General features: G+C 41.9%; 1 protein-coding gene across 3 annotated transcripts in view; it reads right to left on the bottom strand.

Moving 5' to 3' along the window:
* PFKP (phosphofructokinase, platelet) overlaps nt 1–16,927 on the bottom strand; it is a 72,090-nt gene that overhangs the window by 34,177 nt on the left and 20,986 nt on the right. For all 3 annotated transcript variants that reach the window (XM_060248111.1, XM_060248109.1, XM_060248110.1), the window contains exons 4-9: nt 13,907–14,096; nt 10,754–10,919; nt 7,667–7,711; nt 7,479–7,587; nt 6,069–6,164; nt 353–445 (exon numbers count right to left, since the gene is read on the bottom strand). In XM_060248111.1, coding sequence (XP_060104094.1) covers nt 353–445; nt 6,069–6,164; nt 7,479–7,587; nt 7,667–7,711; nt 10,754–10,919; nt 13,907–14,096 — 699 coding nt within the window. The remainder of the gene's footprint in view (nt 1–352; nt 446–6,068; nt 6,165–7,478; nt 7,588–7,666; nt 7,712–10,753; nt 10,920–13,906; nt 14,097–16,927) is intronic.

Genomic DNA, 16,927 nt, shown 5'->3' with positions numbered 1-16,927 from the left:
GGATGTTATTATACAATTGAATTGCTGTAATTAATTATATTATTCACATTTGAATCTTCATACAACCACTCCACCCCACCTGGAACCTAAGGTGGCATACATAGCCTTCTTGAATTTTTTTCATCACAAAATTCTTAGCTAGGTTGACAGTGACTGCCCAAAAATCAACCACAGGGCTTCATGGCTAAGTTGATCCCAACACTCTAATCTCTACCACACAGCAGATGACCACGCCTTCCGTTACTTTCCAAGAGACCGAATGAGGAGCTGTGCAAGACCCATTCAGGGCTACAGAACCGAACAGCCAGTTGCTGTTGTGACCTTCTGAAACTGACTGGTTGTGTTCACTCACCAAAATCCTATCAAAAGCAGAGGGAGTGCCTCCTCTTTGAACATGGCCAAGGATAGTTACGCGAGTATCATATCCCAGCCGTTGCACTACAAGCTGCAAAAGAGAACAAAATGCAGGTTAAAGGAAGGCAACAGATTTATGAACAGCAGCAGCTGTGCTCACATTAGCATATTATTGTGCCAGGATGGTGAGTGGAAATCCTAACTTAAACCTTTAAGAATGCTTAGTATACATAAAGCTTATGATAATTTCAAATTCACACCAACCCCATTAGTTCTACGGTATCTAACCTAATCCCTAATCTCCAGGCACTTAGGCAGGAAGCAACTCAAAATTTAAAGAACTGCAAGCAACAAAGCTGAAAACCCAACTTGACTAAGAGTGGGACAAAGGACATGAGCAGCGCCATAGTTCACCTTCACTGAAAAGAATACATTTTCTCTGCAGCCCGAAACAAAATTTTCTGTAACAGTAAGAATAAAATGTTTTGGTAAAAATGATGCAACCGACGAGAGGGAAGAGCACTAACAAAAAGAAAAAGCACCTATCACACATCTTAGAAGGCTGAGGTAAAAATATGTACCGCTGAAACCAGAGGCAGAGTAACACACCCCTGTTCCATTCCTTCTTGCCGTTATTCCCTGCTTCCCAAGTCTAGATCTGAGGGAACATTCCTTTCTGCCCAGCCCCTTTCTAAAGAATCCAGTTTATGGCAGTTCTCTTTTACAATGAGATCAAGAACCTCAGTCCAGCAACAGCGGCCTCATCTCCCAGGCTTTGGACTGGGCACTTCAGCAAAGTCCTCTGGGACTCTGTTCAGGAACTCACCTTGTCCTTCCTTCGCACTTCTATGCAGAGCAGAATTGCAAAGAGGACTCAAGCATGGACGTTTCCCGCCCCAGTGCTCCCCTACTTCACAAGACATGAAGTAACAACAACAAAATCTTGCAATTGTTTGATTATGGGATCTCTCTTAACCCTGGAAGCTGCAACTGCTACTGAAAGAGGTTTCAGTATTCAAGATGAGGAATGATTCCAGGCACTGGAATTGCTTTGTCTATTCATGATGGAAACCGGAGCAAGGCATGTAGGAAGTCCAAGGCTTACTCATAACATGATATGGGGAGGGGCAATAGTCAAATATCCCCCATTTAAGGGATGCAAATTACTTTAACAGGCATGAGTGTATCAGCAACGGAAATGAGGATTATCTGACTATACAATTTTGGCAATATATGCTTTCCCCTGCTTCTTGCAAACACAGGAAAAGGGCCTCACTATATCAAGTTTCCCTGCTATTCATGCACACACAGAATTTGCCTAGTCATGCCAGAGTGATTTTAATAAAAGCTCAAGGATGAATTTTCTCATTTTATAGCACTTCTGATTCACCGACTGGCTGAAGCCCATAATTTAGTGTAACAGTTTGTTCTGACAAGCCTTGGGGAATAAATTATGCTGGATTTGTAGCATATTTGACAAATGCCATGCTCAGTTCTTATAACGGAGTGTAATTAATAAATAAGCCACTGGGAAAGAAATAGATTGAGAAAGATGGATTTAATTGGGCAAGCTGAGAAGATGTCACACAGACATCCCAGTGAGGGCCTAAGGTCCCATTTCAGCCCTGAAACACTCTTGCCTAATTATGTTCCTATCGTTCCTGAGGGACATCAAATGGTGGTTCTAAATCTAATAACAACAAGTCAGAATTATCTTTGCCAGAACTAATTCTCCCAATGTACAGGTATATAGCTGAAGCGCAAATACTTTGGCCACCAAATGAGAAGGAAGCACTCACTGGAGAAGACCCTGATGCTGGGAAAGACAGAAGGCAAAAGAAGAAGGGGACAGCAAAAGATGAGATGGCTGGACAGCGTTACTGATGTAAACAACACGAATTTGAGCAGACTTAGGAGGATGGTGGAAGACAGGAGGACCTGGCTTGACTTTGTCCATGGGGTCGCAAAGAGTCAGATTGACACCACAGAGTTTCCCCAAATGCCTGAACTTTCCCAGTGTCCTCCAGTGATGTCACTTCTGGGTGCACAGGGAACAATATTAGCTCATCAGGCCATTGTTGATGATCCCCCCATTTTAGTGCCAACTCTCCCCCCCCCTGGCCAGCTGAGTGGCAGCAGGAAGTACCCACAGAGGCAAGGAATCCCCCTGCCCCCAGCAGAGACCTGACCCAATTGCACAGTGTATGTGTGTATATCCACAGTGTATGTGTGTATATAAAATTTTTTGCCACTGTGTGACACAGAGTGTTGGACTTGATGGGCCGTTGGCCTGATCCAACATGGCTTCTCTTATGTTCTTATGACAACTCAACCACAAGGACCTCTGGGGGCATCTTATTTTCCCCCTCTCCCATTGCTTTTTCTTTCCCATCCCTGAAAAATCTCATAGCCTCTCCCCTTTTCCTTGCTTCCTTCTCTGTGTCCCATCCAACATTCAATCTACTTCTATCTGCCCACCCCACCCCCCTTTGGTTTTCCCTCCTTTTTTCCGCCTGGCAAATTCTACTTGGGAAAATTATGACCCAATTGCATAGTGCCGGTCACCGGACCAAGACCAGTTGTGTGATGGGGAACTCATAGTCAGGTAAATTAGGCTGAGAATATGTAAATGGCTCAATGTCACCCAATGATAAGGTTCCTAGCCTCCAGGTGGGGCCGGGAGATTTCCCGCTTTTGCAACTGATCTCCATCTGGCAGAGATCAGCTCCCCTGGAGAAAATGGCTGCTTTGAAGGGTGGACTCCAGGGCATTGTACTATGCTGAGACCCCTCCCTTCCCCAAACTCCACCTTCTTCTGGTTCCACCTCCAAACTCTCTTATTGTTTAATCAGGTGAACTTTAGACTGATCCAGAAACCTACTTAAGTTCTCAAACAAGAATTCATACTCAGGATCACTCAGCAGAGATTAGTTCTACCTTAATCACTCTCGTTTTGTCTACTTAATACCCAAAGGTAGACTAGAGATGCCAATAAAAAGAACTTCAGGCGGGTAGCCAAGTTAGTCTGTGGTGGCAGGAAAAAAAAAGAGTCCAATAGCACCTTGCAGGCTCCAAAATTTTCCAGGGTATATGCTTTTGTGATTCATAATGTGCTTTGTCAGGAAAATTTCAATAAATTGCTTGTTGCAATCTGAACTTTATGAAACTTGCCAATACAGCATCTCCAGGAACCAAAATCTGAATGATCTTTGAACAAATAAATTACAGAGAGTTCCCAACTACTCTCAGAGTGCATTTCAAGTCCCATTTCCAGGAATATGAAAGTAATTTCGCTTCCCACACCTTGGAGGTTAGTTTAAAACTAGACTGGGTGACAAATCCATTTGAAACTAAATATTCTATTATCACTTCTGCAGGGTGGCCAACTGGTAGGAGTGAAAATAATAACTTTGCTTCCACAAGGACCTTCAAGTACTTATTACTGATACGATCTGAGTATCTACATATTGTTTCTAGAATGTCTGTAAGTACCATTGACACAGCATACCACTTGTTCTGACTTTAATCCCTGTCATCATGTCTCTGTTTCAGGCAGGCCTTACATTTAATGGTTTTGCCAATCTCTGTTTTCTTTGCCTAACAGCAGGATTGGTAAATTCTATATTCTTGGGGGCTTCTCTATTCTCCAAACAGGGTCGAGATCTATTTTGCTTCACAGCGATCATTCACTATAATCCATCACTCTTGCCATTGGTGAGCATACACTATAATATAGTTGGCACAGTCTATAAATATCAGGTTTACATTTCACTTTTACGGTACACCTGAACTCAGGCATAGCTGACTACTACACAGAAACACAAAGAAAAAAAATTCTCGGAAATTCTAATGTAACACTAAAAGTGCATCATCCTTTGCAGAGTTTGAAAATTATGTTTCTTTCATGGACAAACATCCTAATGCACTTTGATTCAAAAAGGCAAGATGCAAAGGGGAGGGGAAAGGGCTATTTTTCAGCAGGAACTCACAGGAACGCAGTTCCAGATAGGCTTGATGTCAGAGGTGTGGCCTAATATGCAAATAAGTTTCTGCTGGGCTTTTTCTACCAAAAAGCCCTGCATGGAAAAATGGTGACATCAGGGGGTATGGTCCAACATGCAAACAAGTTCCTGCTAGGCTTTTTTCTACCAAAAAAGCCCTGAAAAAAACAAAATGCTTCAAAAGCAGCATAATCACTGCCAGTTGGCTATTAGAAGTAGACCAAACAGGCAAGCAGAATCCCTTGAAGCCTAAAGCCATCTTTCACTGGCTTTCTCTCACCTGAGATTATTCAATATACTCTTAATAAAGCAAAACTCTGCCTTGTCTAGGGTAGTTTAGAAGCAGCCTAAGGACATAAAGCAGGGGTGGCCAACGGTAGTTCTCCAGATGTTTTCTGCCTACAACTCCCATCAGCCCCAGCCATTGGCCATGCTGGCTGGGGCTGATGGGAGTTGTAGGCAAAAACATATCTGGAGAGCTACCGTTGTCCACCCCTGACATAAAGGTTTTCAGTATTTCTCACGTGCAACCAAGAATCTAGCCAAGCCTCTGCAAGGTTCTATTTGGCTGATGCTAATCTAGGGTTGCCACATTGGGCCAGCAGGGGGAACCTCCCCCAACATTGCCAGTGCGATGACGTCACCCACAAGTGACATCATCATGGTGGCGACATTGCGTGCTGGCCACTCCAGGCGTTTCTGGGAAAACTTTATGGTTTTCCCGGATGCTCTAGCAATTTGGGAGGGAAAACTCTACGGTACAACAGGTACAATAGAGTTTTTCCCTCACTTGCGGGTAACATCATCATGCCAGCCAGGGGGGACTTGGCAACCCTATTCTAGTCACATGATTGCATCTGTATATGAAGATATGGCTCAAAGGAAAACCTTCTGTAGAAACTGATCTCGATTCAACACTTCCCCCCTCCCCAACACATATATTGCCAGGAGCTTTGGGCTACATTTTTTTTTGGGGGGGGTGAATGTAACAAAATTGAAATCCCCCTCCCCCCATCTCTACAACACAATACAGTTCAATGATATTAATACTATGTGTATGGGCTTGGAAGTATAAATGTGTGATAAACAATGATGACCCAGAAGTGACATGGCCTTTGGACTACATAAGATGAACAAAACTTTAAGAAAAAATTAGCTGAGAAAATTTGTAGGCTGCCTTGCTAGAATCTATTTGAGGTGGCTCATAACGAAAGTAATAGAACAACACCAGCCTGTTGTTCAAACCAGTCCAGCCAATGAAAACATGCCAGGGCTTAAAAGCAGCACAAGGAAATTGGAGCAGTCTAAAATAATATTGATAAAGGAGTCCGCAGGCTCAGAGCAAACCCCAGAACAGCCACAGAAGGTGGAAGATAGTTAAAAGCCTGGGTAAAGAGCAGCGTTTCATCTTGTCATATGAAAAAAAAAAAAAAAGACAGGCACCAGGCAAGCTTCAAGAAGGATAACGTTCCCAAAGTAAGGTAAAAAAGGGTAAAGGTAGTCCCCTGTGCAAGCACCAGTCGTTTCCAACTCTGGGGTGACATCACAAAGTAAGGTGCCACCACTGAAAAATCCCTGCTTTTGGTCACCCCCACCCCACCTCTGTAGAAAGCAGAGCATGAGAAGAGAGGAGGATTTTAAATGGCAAACCGATATAACAAAAGGTGGTCCTATACCATCAATAAATTGTATAGTTGGGAGTTTGAGACTTACATCCTTAATTTGTTCTGAAGTAACAGGTTTGTTATGGCAGTCAATGGCACCTTCTGCTACAATTATAATATTCAACCTTTTCTTTTGTGCACGGTTCTAGGAGGAAAGAAACACGAAAGCATTATAGAGGAAGTATTACAAGCAAAAAGTTGGAACATCAAACTCTGGCCATACTCAGATAGTGTCTTAAACTAATTTCAACCACTATCTCTGCTTAAACTAACATATGGGCCCTACCCAACTGGTATTTTGCAGAAAGCAAGAAATTGCAGACACAATTTAATTGTCAGCAAGATAAAGACAGCACACAAGATAAACATGCAGGCGGATCTGTCCAGTGAATTTGCCTTCACCAAACACCCTCTAAAATAAGACCACTTTAAACACCTTTTTGAATGCAGAAAGTGAAGACACTTGCTGCCGCCCACTCAGGTAAGTCTGAGAGAACAAGAGCGAGCAATTTTCAGGTAATAGTGAGTTGATGCTTCAGATAATAACTTGATGCCTCTCCCTTGGTTCTTTTGGGCATTACTGGTGCCTTGTGTGCACTAGCAGTATAACCTGGGATATACCCAACACAAAACTATCAGGTTGTTTCTCATCATTCAGCGCAGCTAACAGCAACGCCTTCCTCCAAGATCAAAGACTCTCCCATCATAAGAAGGATCTCTTCAGTCTAAGAAAGGCTATTTGACCTAGAAGAAGGTGCTACAGTTAGCTACGGATATGACCTGGTAATTTTACCACAACCAGGATCAGCAGATCAGCCCTTTCTGGAACGTTAGCCATTTTGTCTGAAATAAACTTCAGTTACTTGAGGGCTCACAAATATCTGCTCCACAAGAAAAAGACTGATTATTCTGTTGTTAATGAAATAAAGATCAGCACATTAATGACATCTATCCTCAAGGCTCCAGATCATCTCATTCAGTGTCCTGACATTAGTTTATTGTTTGCAATCTCTATCCAAATCCCCCATTTGGCACCATTCTTTGTTTGACAAACGGCCTTCTCAAAAACAGAGATATCATAAAGCCAAATGGCTATGGCTATGTAACAATATCATTGAAGAAGTGTGGCTATTTGGAGCAAATATATTAACACCAAAGCTGTGAAAATGAAGTAATCCTGCCACTTGAATATGCGTGACAGAGAACAGGCTGCCTGAATGTGCATCAGGGAGTGTGACTTGTCTCTTCTGTATCCGCACTAAAATCACAGCTGGAAAAGGCATCCCTAAAGGTTGTCAAAAGAAGGTGCATTTCACAGAGGCCTAAAGCGTTCATGGAACAAGCTCCCTATTTTAGCTCAACCTCAAGGACTAGCTATTTTTCAGAGAAGCTGTTACAGTCTGAGGAAAGCCTGGTTTCCTCAGGACACAGTCCAAAAATCATTGTAATAACTGTTTACCTCAGAAAGCTTCGTGCACATCTGATCCTCCCATCCTTGCTCAGGTGGGTATTCAGGAATAAAAACCCAATCTGCACCACAGGCTAAGGCACTAACAAGAGCTAGATACCTAGGACAGAATCAGAAAATTCAAGTAAGCTCATGAACTAGGCATTGCTGAAATGTTTACCACTGAGGAAAATACATACCCACAGTGTCTTCCCATCACTTCTAGGACAAAAGTCCTCTGATGGCTATAAAATAGATAAGAAAAGCAGCATTTATTTGTTTGTCTGTTTATTTAAATAATACTATCCCACCTTTCCTCATAGCTTACAGAGGGGTATAACACTAGCACAGCAACTATAAATACAATGGACTGATATCTATTTTCAATAAAGCAGAAAGAAAGAAGGGCCAACATTACCAATTCTGAAGACAATGCTAGAATCATCAGCACCCAGTGGTCCCACAATTATACACACACACATTTAAAAATAATATTTACAGAACATTACTAAAATGTAAGAGAAAAGACAAAAAACTAAAAACACCATAAAATAAGAACAGTTAATCATCACAAATTTAACATAAGCTTGTCTATTTTTCTAAGCGGACAATTTAAAAAAAATGTTTGATATTTGCAGGGTAGCTGAAAATGTAAATTGTATTTCTTTTTTATATATCAACATTCTTATTTTTTAAAAAGTCTCCTTGGAATGTTTTTATTATACTTGTTTCCTGATATTCCTCCAAAGAGTTCAAATCAGGGAAGGAAAAACCTGCGGTCAATCAGGCTGAATGACTGTGGCTACTGTATGCCCATTCAGAAAGCATCATTCTGGAATTTTCATTTCCCATATCCAAGTTCACACCGCTGTGGCCCACTACAATTTAATCAAGTTGTTGAGATATGACTGTATGTTACTCCTCAAATATAAATTGCCTTCCACTGATGGTTTCTAGCTGACAAACTGCAAAGCTAGAGACATAAGAAAATTTGGTTCTTTTGTTCGTGTACAGAACTAAGGCTGAATCTTATGCACACTTATCAAAGAGTAAGCCCCACTTCTGAATACATATCTATAGCAGGGGTGGCCAAACTTGCTTAACATAATAGCCACATAGAATAATATCAGATGTTTCAGGGTCGCAATACATTAACCTCAGATGTTTGAGAGAAGGAAAGCAAATAGATGGGGGAGGGAGTGATGGAAATAAAGCAACTGTAACATTAAATACATCTCCAAGCCGCCAGCTGGCTTGGCTTGGAGAGGTGATTTAAAGAGAAAAATGCCTTCTCCAGACCAGCTAATGGGACTGTGAAGGTTTCCAGAACTACACAATATGTGTGAAAGAGCCACATGAAGCTCCCTAGCCCGAGTTTGGTTACCCCGATCTATAGGATTGTACTGAAAATATTAGACTACAGAAACAGGAATACTAAAAAAAGAACCTGACTTCAAAGCACCTGACCCATGGAAGATAGGAGCTCCCCCCTCCTTCTGATATCTGCACATTATTTTAATACCACTGCATGAATCTGCTGATATGAGAAATAGCAGTCAAAGTGACAAAAAGGACTCTGCTGCTATGGTTAAGAACTCAAGAAATGCCTCTCTGAAGTTTTCTTTGCATTCTGTGTACACAGTGCCAGAGGCTGAAAGTCTTCACTCTTAAGCTGCTGGAAGCTCACTGACTTTGATAATATTTAAACAAACTTTGTATTGTATCTACACCCAAAGTGTCCAAGGAAACAACGCTGTTGGTAAAACAGAGAAGTACTCCTACAAGCTATTCTCTCCTGACTCAAAATATGGTTTGAATCCAACTAGCATTTCCACCAGCAAAAAAAGAAGGGGGTGGGTCTGACCACCAAAATGTCACGCAGGGAGGCAGAATGGGATCTGCATGGACAAAAGCCAGGCATGATGTGGGCTGTCAAAAGGAGGGGAACTGGGTGATATTGATTTAAAAAAAAAAAGCCATTGGGATCCAGTCCAACGGATGAAAGGGCTCATATGCATTATCAGTCTCAATGACAGACATTAAGATATGGCAAGCATCCAGAAGTCATTTGATAGCTTCAGTGTCTTTCTTGGAGGTTAGTAAAGGCACATCAACCCTGTCTTCATGGGCTTTATAAACAGATGGGAGTGAGTGCAAGAGTGCTACTCTAGGTATACAGTGTAGTCTGGTGGAACAAAGGATTCCTGGCATGAACAGCAACCCCCTGGAGTAGTAGTAGTAGTAATAGTAGAAAAAGGAGGAGGAGGAGCTGGAGGAGACTGGATTTATAAACTGCCCTTCACTACCCAAAGGAGTCTCAGAACGGCTTACAATCCCCTTCCCCCTTCCCTCCCCTCCCCACAACAGACACCCTGTGAGGTAGGTGGGGCTGAGAGAGTTCTCCCATAACTGCTCTTGAGCAGAATAGCTCTGAGAGAACTTGTGGCTGACTCAAGGTCACATCAGCAGGTGCATGTGGAGGAGTGGGAATCAAATCCTTTCCATGTAGCATGCAGTTAAAGAATCATCTGGCACAAAGTTATCAGGTTGTGCTTCTCCATGCCCCACTGGGGAAATGCACAATGTAATACCATGGCAAATATTTCCATATGTTGCATGTTACGGTGAGAGAAGAAAAAACTGAAGTCTCTGTTCATGTCGGCCTTGTCCAGTTTCTTCAAGAGATCTCTTTGTGAATGACCCCCTTTGGAACTCTGCTAAGATGTTGCAATGAACCTCACATTACTGACACATCTGGAATTTCAGTCTCTGCTTGAGCTGTCCATACGAACCCCAGAGAGCACTGAGGTCAACCGGGAAAAACCTAATGACTGCCCCTGGGCCGAAGGAAATTAAATATCAGAGTACCAGAACACGGGCCTTTTCGATCGCGGCCCCTACCCTGTGGAACCGACTCCCAGAGGAGGTGCGGGCCCTGCGGAACCTTGAACAGTTCCGCAGGGCCTGCAAGACCACCCTTTTTAAATTAGCATACTCGGACTGCTAGGAAAAACGGTAACCAAGGGTCCGCCAATGCGGTCTAAAGATCTATACCGCATCACAACTGTATTACTGGATTGGTTTTAAGTTAATATTTTAATGTTTTATTGCTCTATATTGTAATTTTAAGGTTTTACTTGTTATTGTATGATTGTAGAATGTTGTTAGCCGCCCTGAGCCTGCCGTGGTGGGGGAGGGCGGGATATAAATGAAATGAAATGAAATAAAAATCAGCCACATCTGAAATCTGAATGGCTATTCAAACGCGCTCCCTGAGATCCAAGTACCTTTGAGCAGTGGTCATGATGGCATCCACAACTTCAATGATTCTGTGCAAGGCTGAATCAGTGCCAATGGTCATATCTGTGCCACAGAAGTCATTATCGATGGAGCCGACCATTCCCACAATGTTGAGGTAAGAGTACTTCTTAACAGCATCGTCATCAATCTCACCTGCCAAAAAGAACAGCCCCTAAATATATATAGAATATTTGACTGGCACACCTTCCTCATTCACACATTTAAAATCTTGTAATAGCTTCCCATGGCCTATATTACTACTCTGCATGAGAAAAGAGAAAGTTAATTAAAGCTGAATAAAACAGAATTAGAATTTTTTTCCTGCTTCAACTAGAGTTGAGAGGCACTGTCCTATTTTCCCATTTTGCTTAAATAGTTACTCTCTAAAACCATTGGTCAGACGAGTAACAAGACACCAGTCAGCACTTACTTGAATGCTGAGGAAGATGGGCTCAGGATCCAGTTGAAAGATTTCATGTAATAGGGATAGGGAAAGAACAAAGCATGAGTCCAGTAGCATCTTTAAGACCAACAAAGTTTTATTGAGAATGTAAGCTTTTGTGTGCTAAAAGCACACTCCATCAGACAATAGTATGGGATGGAATTAGCAGTCCTACATATATAGAGAGTGGATTAGTATGCAAAATAGTGAAAACGATTTTAGCAGATTAAAAGAACACTAAATTGGGATCTGGTGATCATCGGTTTAGGTTAACGGTAGAAAAAACAGCAAAGGCAATAAATGTTGAAGATTGGTATCTATGTTATTAGGTTTCTTAATTGTTGTGTGATAAATTAGAGTCTGTTGTAATGTTCTATTAGTCTTCTCTAAAACATGGCTTAAAATAACATTTTTTTTCTGTAGAATGAAGCTGGAATCTACTCTGTTCAAATACGAATAAAATGAGTACCCAGCTTGCTGCGGGGAAAGTGTGGATGACTGGGGAAGGCAATGGTAAACCAACCCGTAAAAAAGTCTGCGATGAAAACGTTGTGATGTGACATCACCCCAGAGTCGGAAACGACTGGTGCTTGCACAGGGGACTACCTTTACCTTTTAGGACATTAGATATCACCAGGTTTCCTTGGAGTATTTATCTGGAGTTCTTTAAAAAGTACTGAGCTAGATGCTGCTACCTTCTTTGGATACTTCAATCACACTTTTTTCATATCATGTAGACTCCAAATAATTACAGGCCAATTAGTCTCCTATCCACCATTGGTAAATTATATTCTAAGTATCTGCTGAGGAAACTTGAACAATGGATGACACGAGAAAAAATTCTTGGTCCGGAACAGGTGGGTTTTTGTAAAGGCAAAACTACTCTCGATCATTGTAATACTTTGTCCCATCTAATTTCCAAATACACTATTGGGAAAAAGATTAAACTGTATGCAGCCTTTTTAGACTTAAAGAGAGCATTTGATTCAATTGACAGAGACCTGTTGTGGGATAAACTGGAACAAACAACTATTGATAAAAGACTCCTTATGCTCATTAAAAAATTATATACTTTCAACTTTTGTCAAGTCAAATGCAATCTTACGTCAAAAATCCCGTTAAGAAAGGGGGTTAAACAAGGTTGTGTGTTGGCCCCCTTTTTGTTTAACCTCTTTCTTAATGATCTTGCTCCCTTTTTGTCAGATACTGACCATCATAGTCCAAAACTTGGTGCCAGACATGTTCCCTTACTGTTATATGCGGACGATACAGTCTTACTATCTTGTTCCAAAATTGGATTAAAGCATTTGCCTGTTCGCTGTATCACCTTCCTTAACAACAATAAGCTCCTATTGAACTATGACAAATCTAAAATTGTTGTTTTTTCCAAATCTTGGAAACCAACTAAATGGTCAATAGGCGGCAAAGAGATAGAACAAGTAAAATACTACAAATACCTAAGAATTCATTTTCAATATAACACACTATGGACTAATCATCGTAACTGTATAATTAAGTCAGTCAATGTTAGTGTTGCAGCTATCCAGCGCTTCTTTTACAGCAGAGGCAATCAGTTTATTCCAGCTGCGCTAAAAATCTTTAAGGCTAAAGTGATACCACAGCTTTTATATGGGGTCCCAGTGTGGATCACAGCCTTGGATGATAACATTGAAGGTGTCCAATCAAAATTCCTACGGAAAATTCTGAGATTCCCAAAGTGCGTACCATATACAGTTTTGTGTTTAGAAACAGGGACGAATCTTGTGGAAACACAAGCATGGCTAATGTCACTTAAATACTGGCTACGGCTACATTTCCACTCTGACTCAGAGTCTTTTATATCAACTGCTCTCAGAATATAATTTGTCAAATTGGCTAGTATTTATTGAGAGGAAAATAAAATCTATGGGCATTGATTTAGATTCACTACTTATGCTATCCTTAAAAGAAGCTTTTTTGAAACTTAAGCTCAGAATTCTAGATATTGAAATGCAAACGTTATATAGCCAGGCCAACAAGTCCTGCTCCCCGCTCAATTTTGAACTTCCTCTCTCAGTAGGGAAATTAGCGTCGTATTTCTCCTCTCTGCAAGCTCCACAGCAACGGCGTGCATTCTCGTTAACGAGATGTAATGCATTACCATCTGCTATCCTATTTGGTAGATTTAACAGGATTGAGTACTCTAATAGACACTGTCTTCGTAATACCAAGTGTATTGAAACTATTTCCCATGTACTACTGAACTGTCCTCTTTATGATGATATTCGTTGTATATACTTGAAAGATATCTTAGCAGATATGTTGGGCTGTGCTGATTCAGGCAAAGTCCACAAACTTTTAAATGACACTTGCGCTGAGGTAACTTTAAGGGTGGCTAGATATCTTCAACAGGCCATGGAAATACGACAGAGAATGGTTCTGGAATGACCACATTTTATTTGTTTTAATTATTTAATTTGGCTAAACCCGATTCATATATATTTTACTTATTTTATGTATTTTAGCTCCCTATGTACTTTATAATCTAGGATTTTATATTATTTATATTGCTATTTTACCGCTAAATCTGTTTTATGCCAATAAAGGCTTGCTATTTGCTATTTGCATATCATGTAACAGCCCAGAGCATTGGTTCTAGTGACAATGGTTTTTTTAAAAAAAATGGCAATCTTCCCACAAGCTGAGCAGCGAAACTTACCATTTTGGGCCAGCTCGTCTAACAGTCCGCTCCATTCTTCACGGAAGAGATTAGCACCTGTTAAGCTGCCGTCCCCACCAATCACACAGAGGTTAGTAATCCCACGCTTCACCAGGTTGCAGGCTGCCTTCAAACGGCCTTCCCGGGTCCGAAAAGCTTTGCAGCGCGCACTTCCAATCACAGTTCCACCCTACAAAGGAAGATAATAGGTTTCCATTTCTATTTGGGTGCTGCAGGCTGCAAATGTTTATTTTGTATTTTAACTTCTGCCCCTGCTTTTCTACCATGTTGTGAGACTCGCCAAGCCTTCTGTGGGGAAAAGATCCCCACTCCCTTCGCATAAAGACCGCAAGTCTGCAGGTGAGTCACCATGCACTGGAAGCACATGGCCTAGGGGAAAAACCTGGGTGGATTGGTTATGGGCCTCAGGCTCTCTCTCTTTTTTATCCATTTGGTAAAATATAAGATGTTAATGGAAATGATATACAAGAACAAGCTTGTCACCAGTGAAGCTGAGACCCCTTCACCCATCACCTTTACTCTGTGACCCAGTGACGACAAATCAGCCAGTTTAGTTTAGTCATGGGTGCTGTTTATTTGATATACCCCCACAGTAGAAGTAGCGTAATGATTTTCTACAGGAAACTTTTCGCCTCAGCATGGTGAAATACCATAGACTCCGCATCCTTCAAAGCAGCCATTTTCTCCAGGGGAGCTCTGCCATCTGGAAATTAGTTGTAAAGGCAGGGCTTTTTTTGCAGCAGGAACTCCTTTGCATATTAGGCTACACCTCCCTGATGTAGCCAATCCTCCAAGAGCTTACTGAAGTCCCTGAAAGAAGAACTCTGTAAGCTCTTGGAGGATTGGCTACATCAGGGAAGTGTAGCCTAGTATGCAGAGGAGTTCCTGCTACAAAGAAAGCAAGAGATCTCCGGGCCCTACCTGGAGGTTGGCAACCCTACCCCCTTTTGCTCTACCTAGGGTTGCCAACTGGCTGATCTCCCATTATTACAACTGATCTCCAGGCAACAGAGATCAGTTCATTTGGAGAAATTTGGCTGCTTTGGAAGTTGGATTCTATGGCATTACGGCCCAAACCTCCTGAGGGTTCACCTCCAAAATCTCCAGGTGTTTCCCAACCTGAACCTAGCAACCCTAGATTCACCTCTTTGGCCTCTTGCCTTCTCTCTTGAGTGGAATAATTTGCACCACATGTAGGTGCTTGGAAATGTTTACTCCTACAGGCCTTTCTGATGTTACGTATTGCATTGAATGCAGTACTGAAGATTTGGACTGCTTGACATCACTAATTCTTCAGCCAACGTATTTGCACTATTTCCCTCAACATCTCTCCTTTCTCTCTTTGTGGATTCTCAATAATCCTTCCAAGTGTGTGGGTGCAGATTCTCAATAATCCTTCCAACCTGGCCACTTTGATTTTTTTTAAAAAAAGATATCACCATTTCTGTGTGTCAAGTATAAAACCTACAATAGCAGCTCTCTGGAGCAAGAGAAGGCAGCCGGGGTTTTTTTCCCTCCTTATGCTTAGGCTATTTTAATGGAGGTTTGGATTCAAACTGGAAAATTGACCACAACCACTGACATAAGAGAAGCCATGTTGGATCAGGCCAATGGCCCATCCAGTCCAACACTCTGTGTCATACAGTGCCCCCCCCCCAATTATATATATATATACACACACACACACACACACACATACACATATATATATATATACACACTGTGGTTAATAGCCACTGATGGACATCTGCTCCATATTTTTATCTAACCCCCTCTTGAAGCTGTCTATGCTTGTAGCCACCACCTCCTCCTGTGGCAGTGAATTCCGCATGTTAATCACCCTTTGGGTGAAGAAGTACTTCCTTTTATCTGTTTTAACCCGACTGCTCAGCAATTTCATCGAATGCCCATGAGTTCTTGTATTGTGAGAAAGGGAGAAAAGTACTTCTTTCTCTACTTTCTCCATCCCATGCATTATCTTGTAAGCCTCTATCATGTCACCCCGCAGTCGACGTTTCTCCAAGCTAAAGAGCCCCAAGCGTTTTAACCTTTCTTCATAGGGAAAGTGTTCCAACCCTTTAATCATTCTAGTTGCCCTTTTCTGGACTTCGTGCACCATCTCTTTCCTTTGGACCAGAGGTCCCCAATCCCCGAGCCACGGACCAGTACCGGGACATGGCCTGTTAGCAACCGGGCCATGAGTTGTATAATTATTTCATTATATAATTATTTTATCTTATTTATATCCTGCCCTCCCCGTCAAAGGCAGGCTCAGGGTGGCTCACAGATTGGGGTTGAAAAATGACTAGCAGGGTAAAACATCAATAAAACATAAAACCAATTTTAAAACATCAGTTATAAAACAACATAATGATAGGTGCTAATACACCTATGAGCCGCCTTGGCGGGGAGGGCGGGATATAAATAAAATCTATTATTATTATTATTATTAATGGTTCATAAAGCAGTTACATTCCGATGGTAGCAGTATAACTGGATGGTCAGTATTAGATGTTCCAAAGGGACCCCAAATCACCATAGCGCGGTAGGAAGTCCAGAGTGATGTTAAGTTTCTGGTTTATGGGCCTAGTCCATTGCTGTAGAAGTTGCCATTATGGAAAAGCAAGGTGGAAGAGTGCCGTTTTACAGGCCCTGCGGAACTGTGAGAGCTCTTGCAGGGCCCCAACGTCCTCCAGCAACTCATTCCACCAGCTAGGTGCAGCTGCAGAAAAGGCCCTGGCTCTGGTTGACTGAAGCCTAACTTCCCTGACGCTGGGGACTGTCAACAGGTTTGGAGACCTGGACCGAAGTGCTCGCTGGAGCATGTACGGGGAAAGGCGGTCCCTAAGGTATGCAGGACCCTGGCCATATGTATTACATACTGCAATGTAATAATAGAAATAAAGTGCACAATTGTATCACCCTGCAACCATCCCCTTCCCCTCTGTCTATGGAAGACTTTTCTTTCATGAGACCAGTCCGTGTTGCCAAAAAGGTTGG

This window comes from Heteronotia binoei, chromosome 10 (assembly GCF_032191835.1).
Source record: "Heteronotia binoei isolate CCM8104 ecotype False Entrance Well chromosome 10, APGP_CSIRO_Hbin_v1, whole genome shotgun sequence".
In the NCBI taxonomy this organism is placed as follows: Eukaryota; Metazoa; Chordata; class Lepidosauria; order Squamata; family Gekkonidae; genus Heteronotia; species Heteronotia binoei.
The sequence above is the reverse complement of the archived record's forward strand: the minus strand, read 5'-3'. Positions and strand labels throughout refer to the sequence as shown.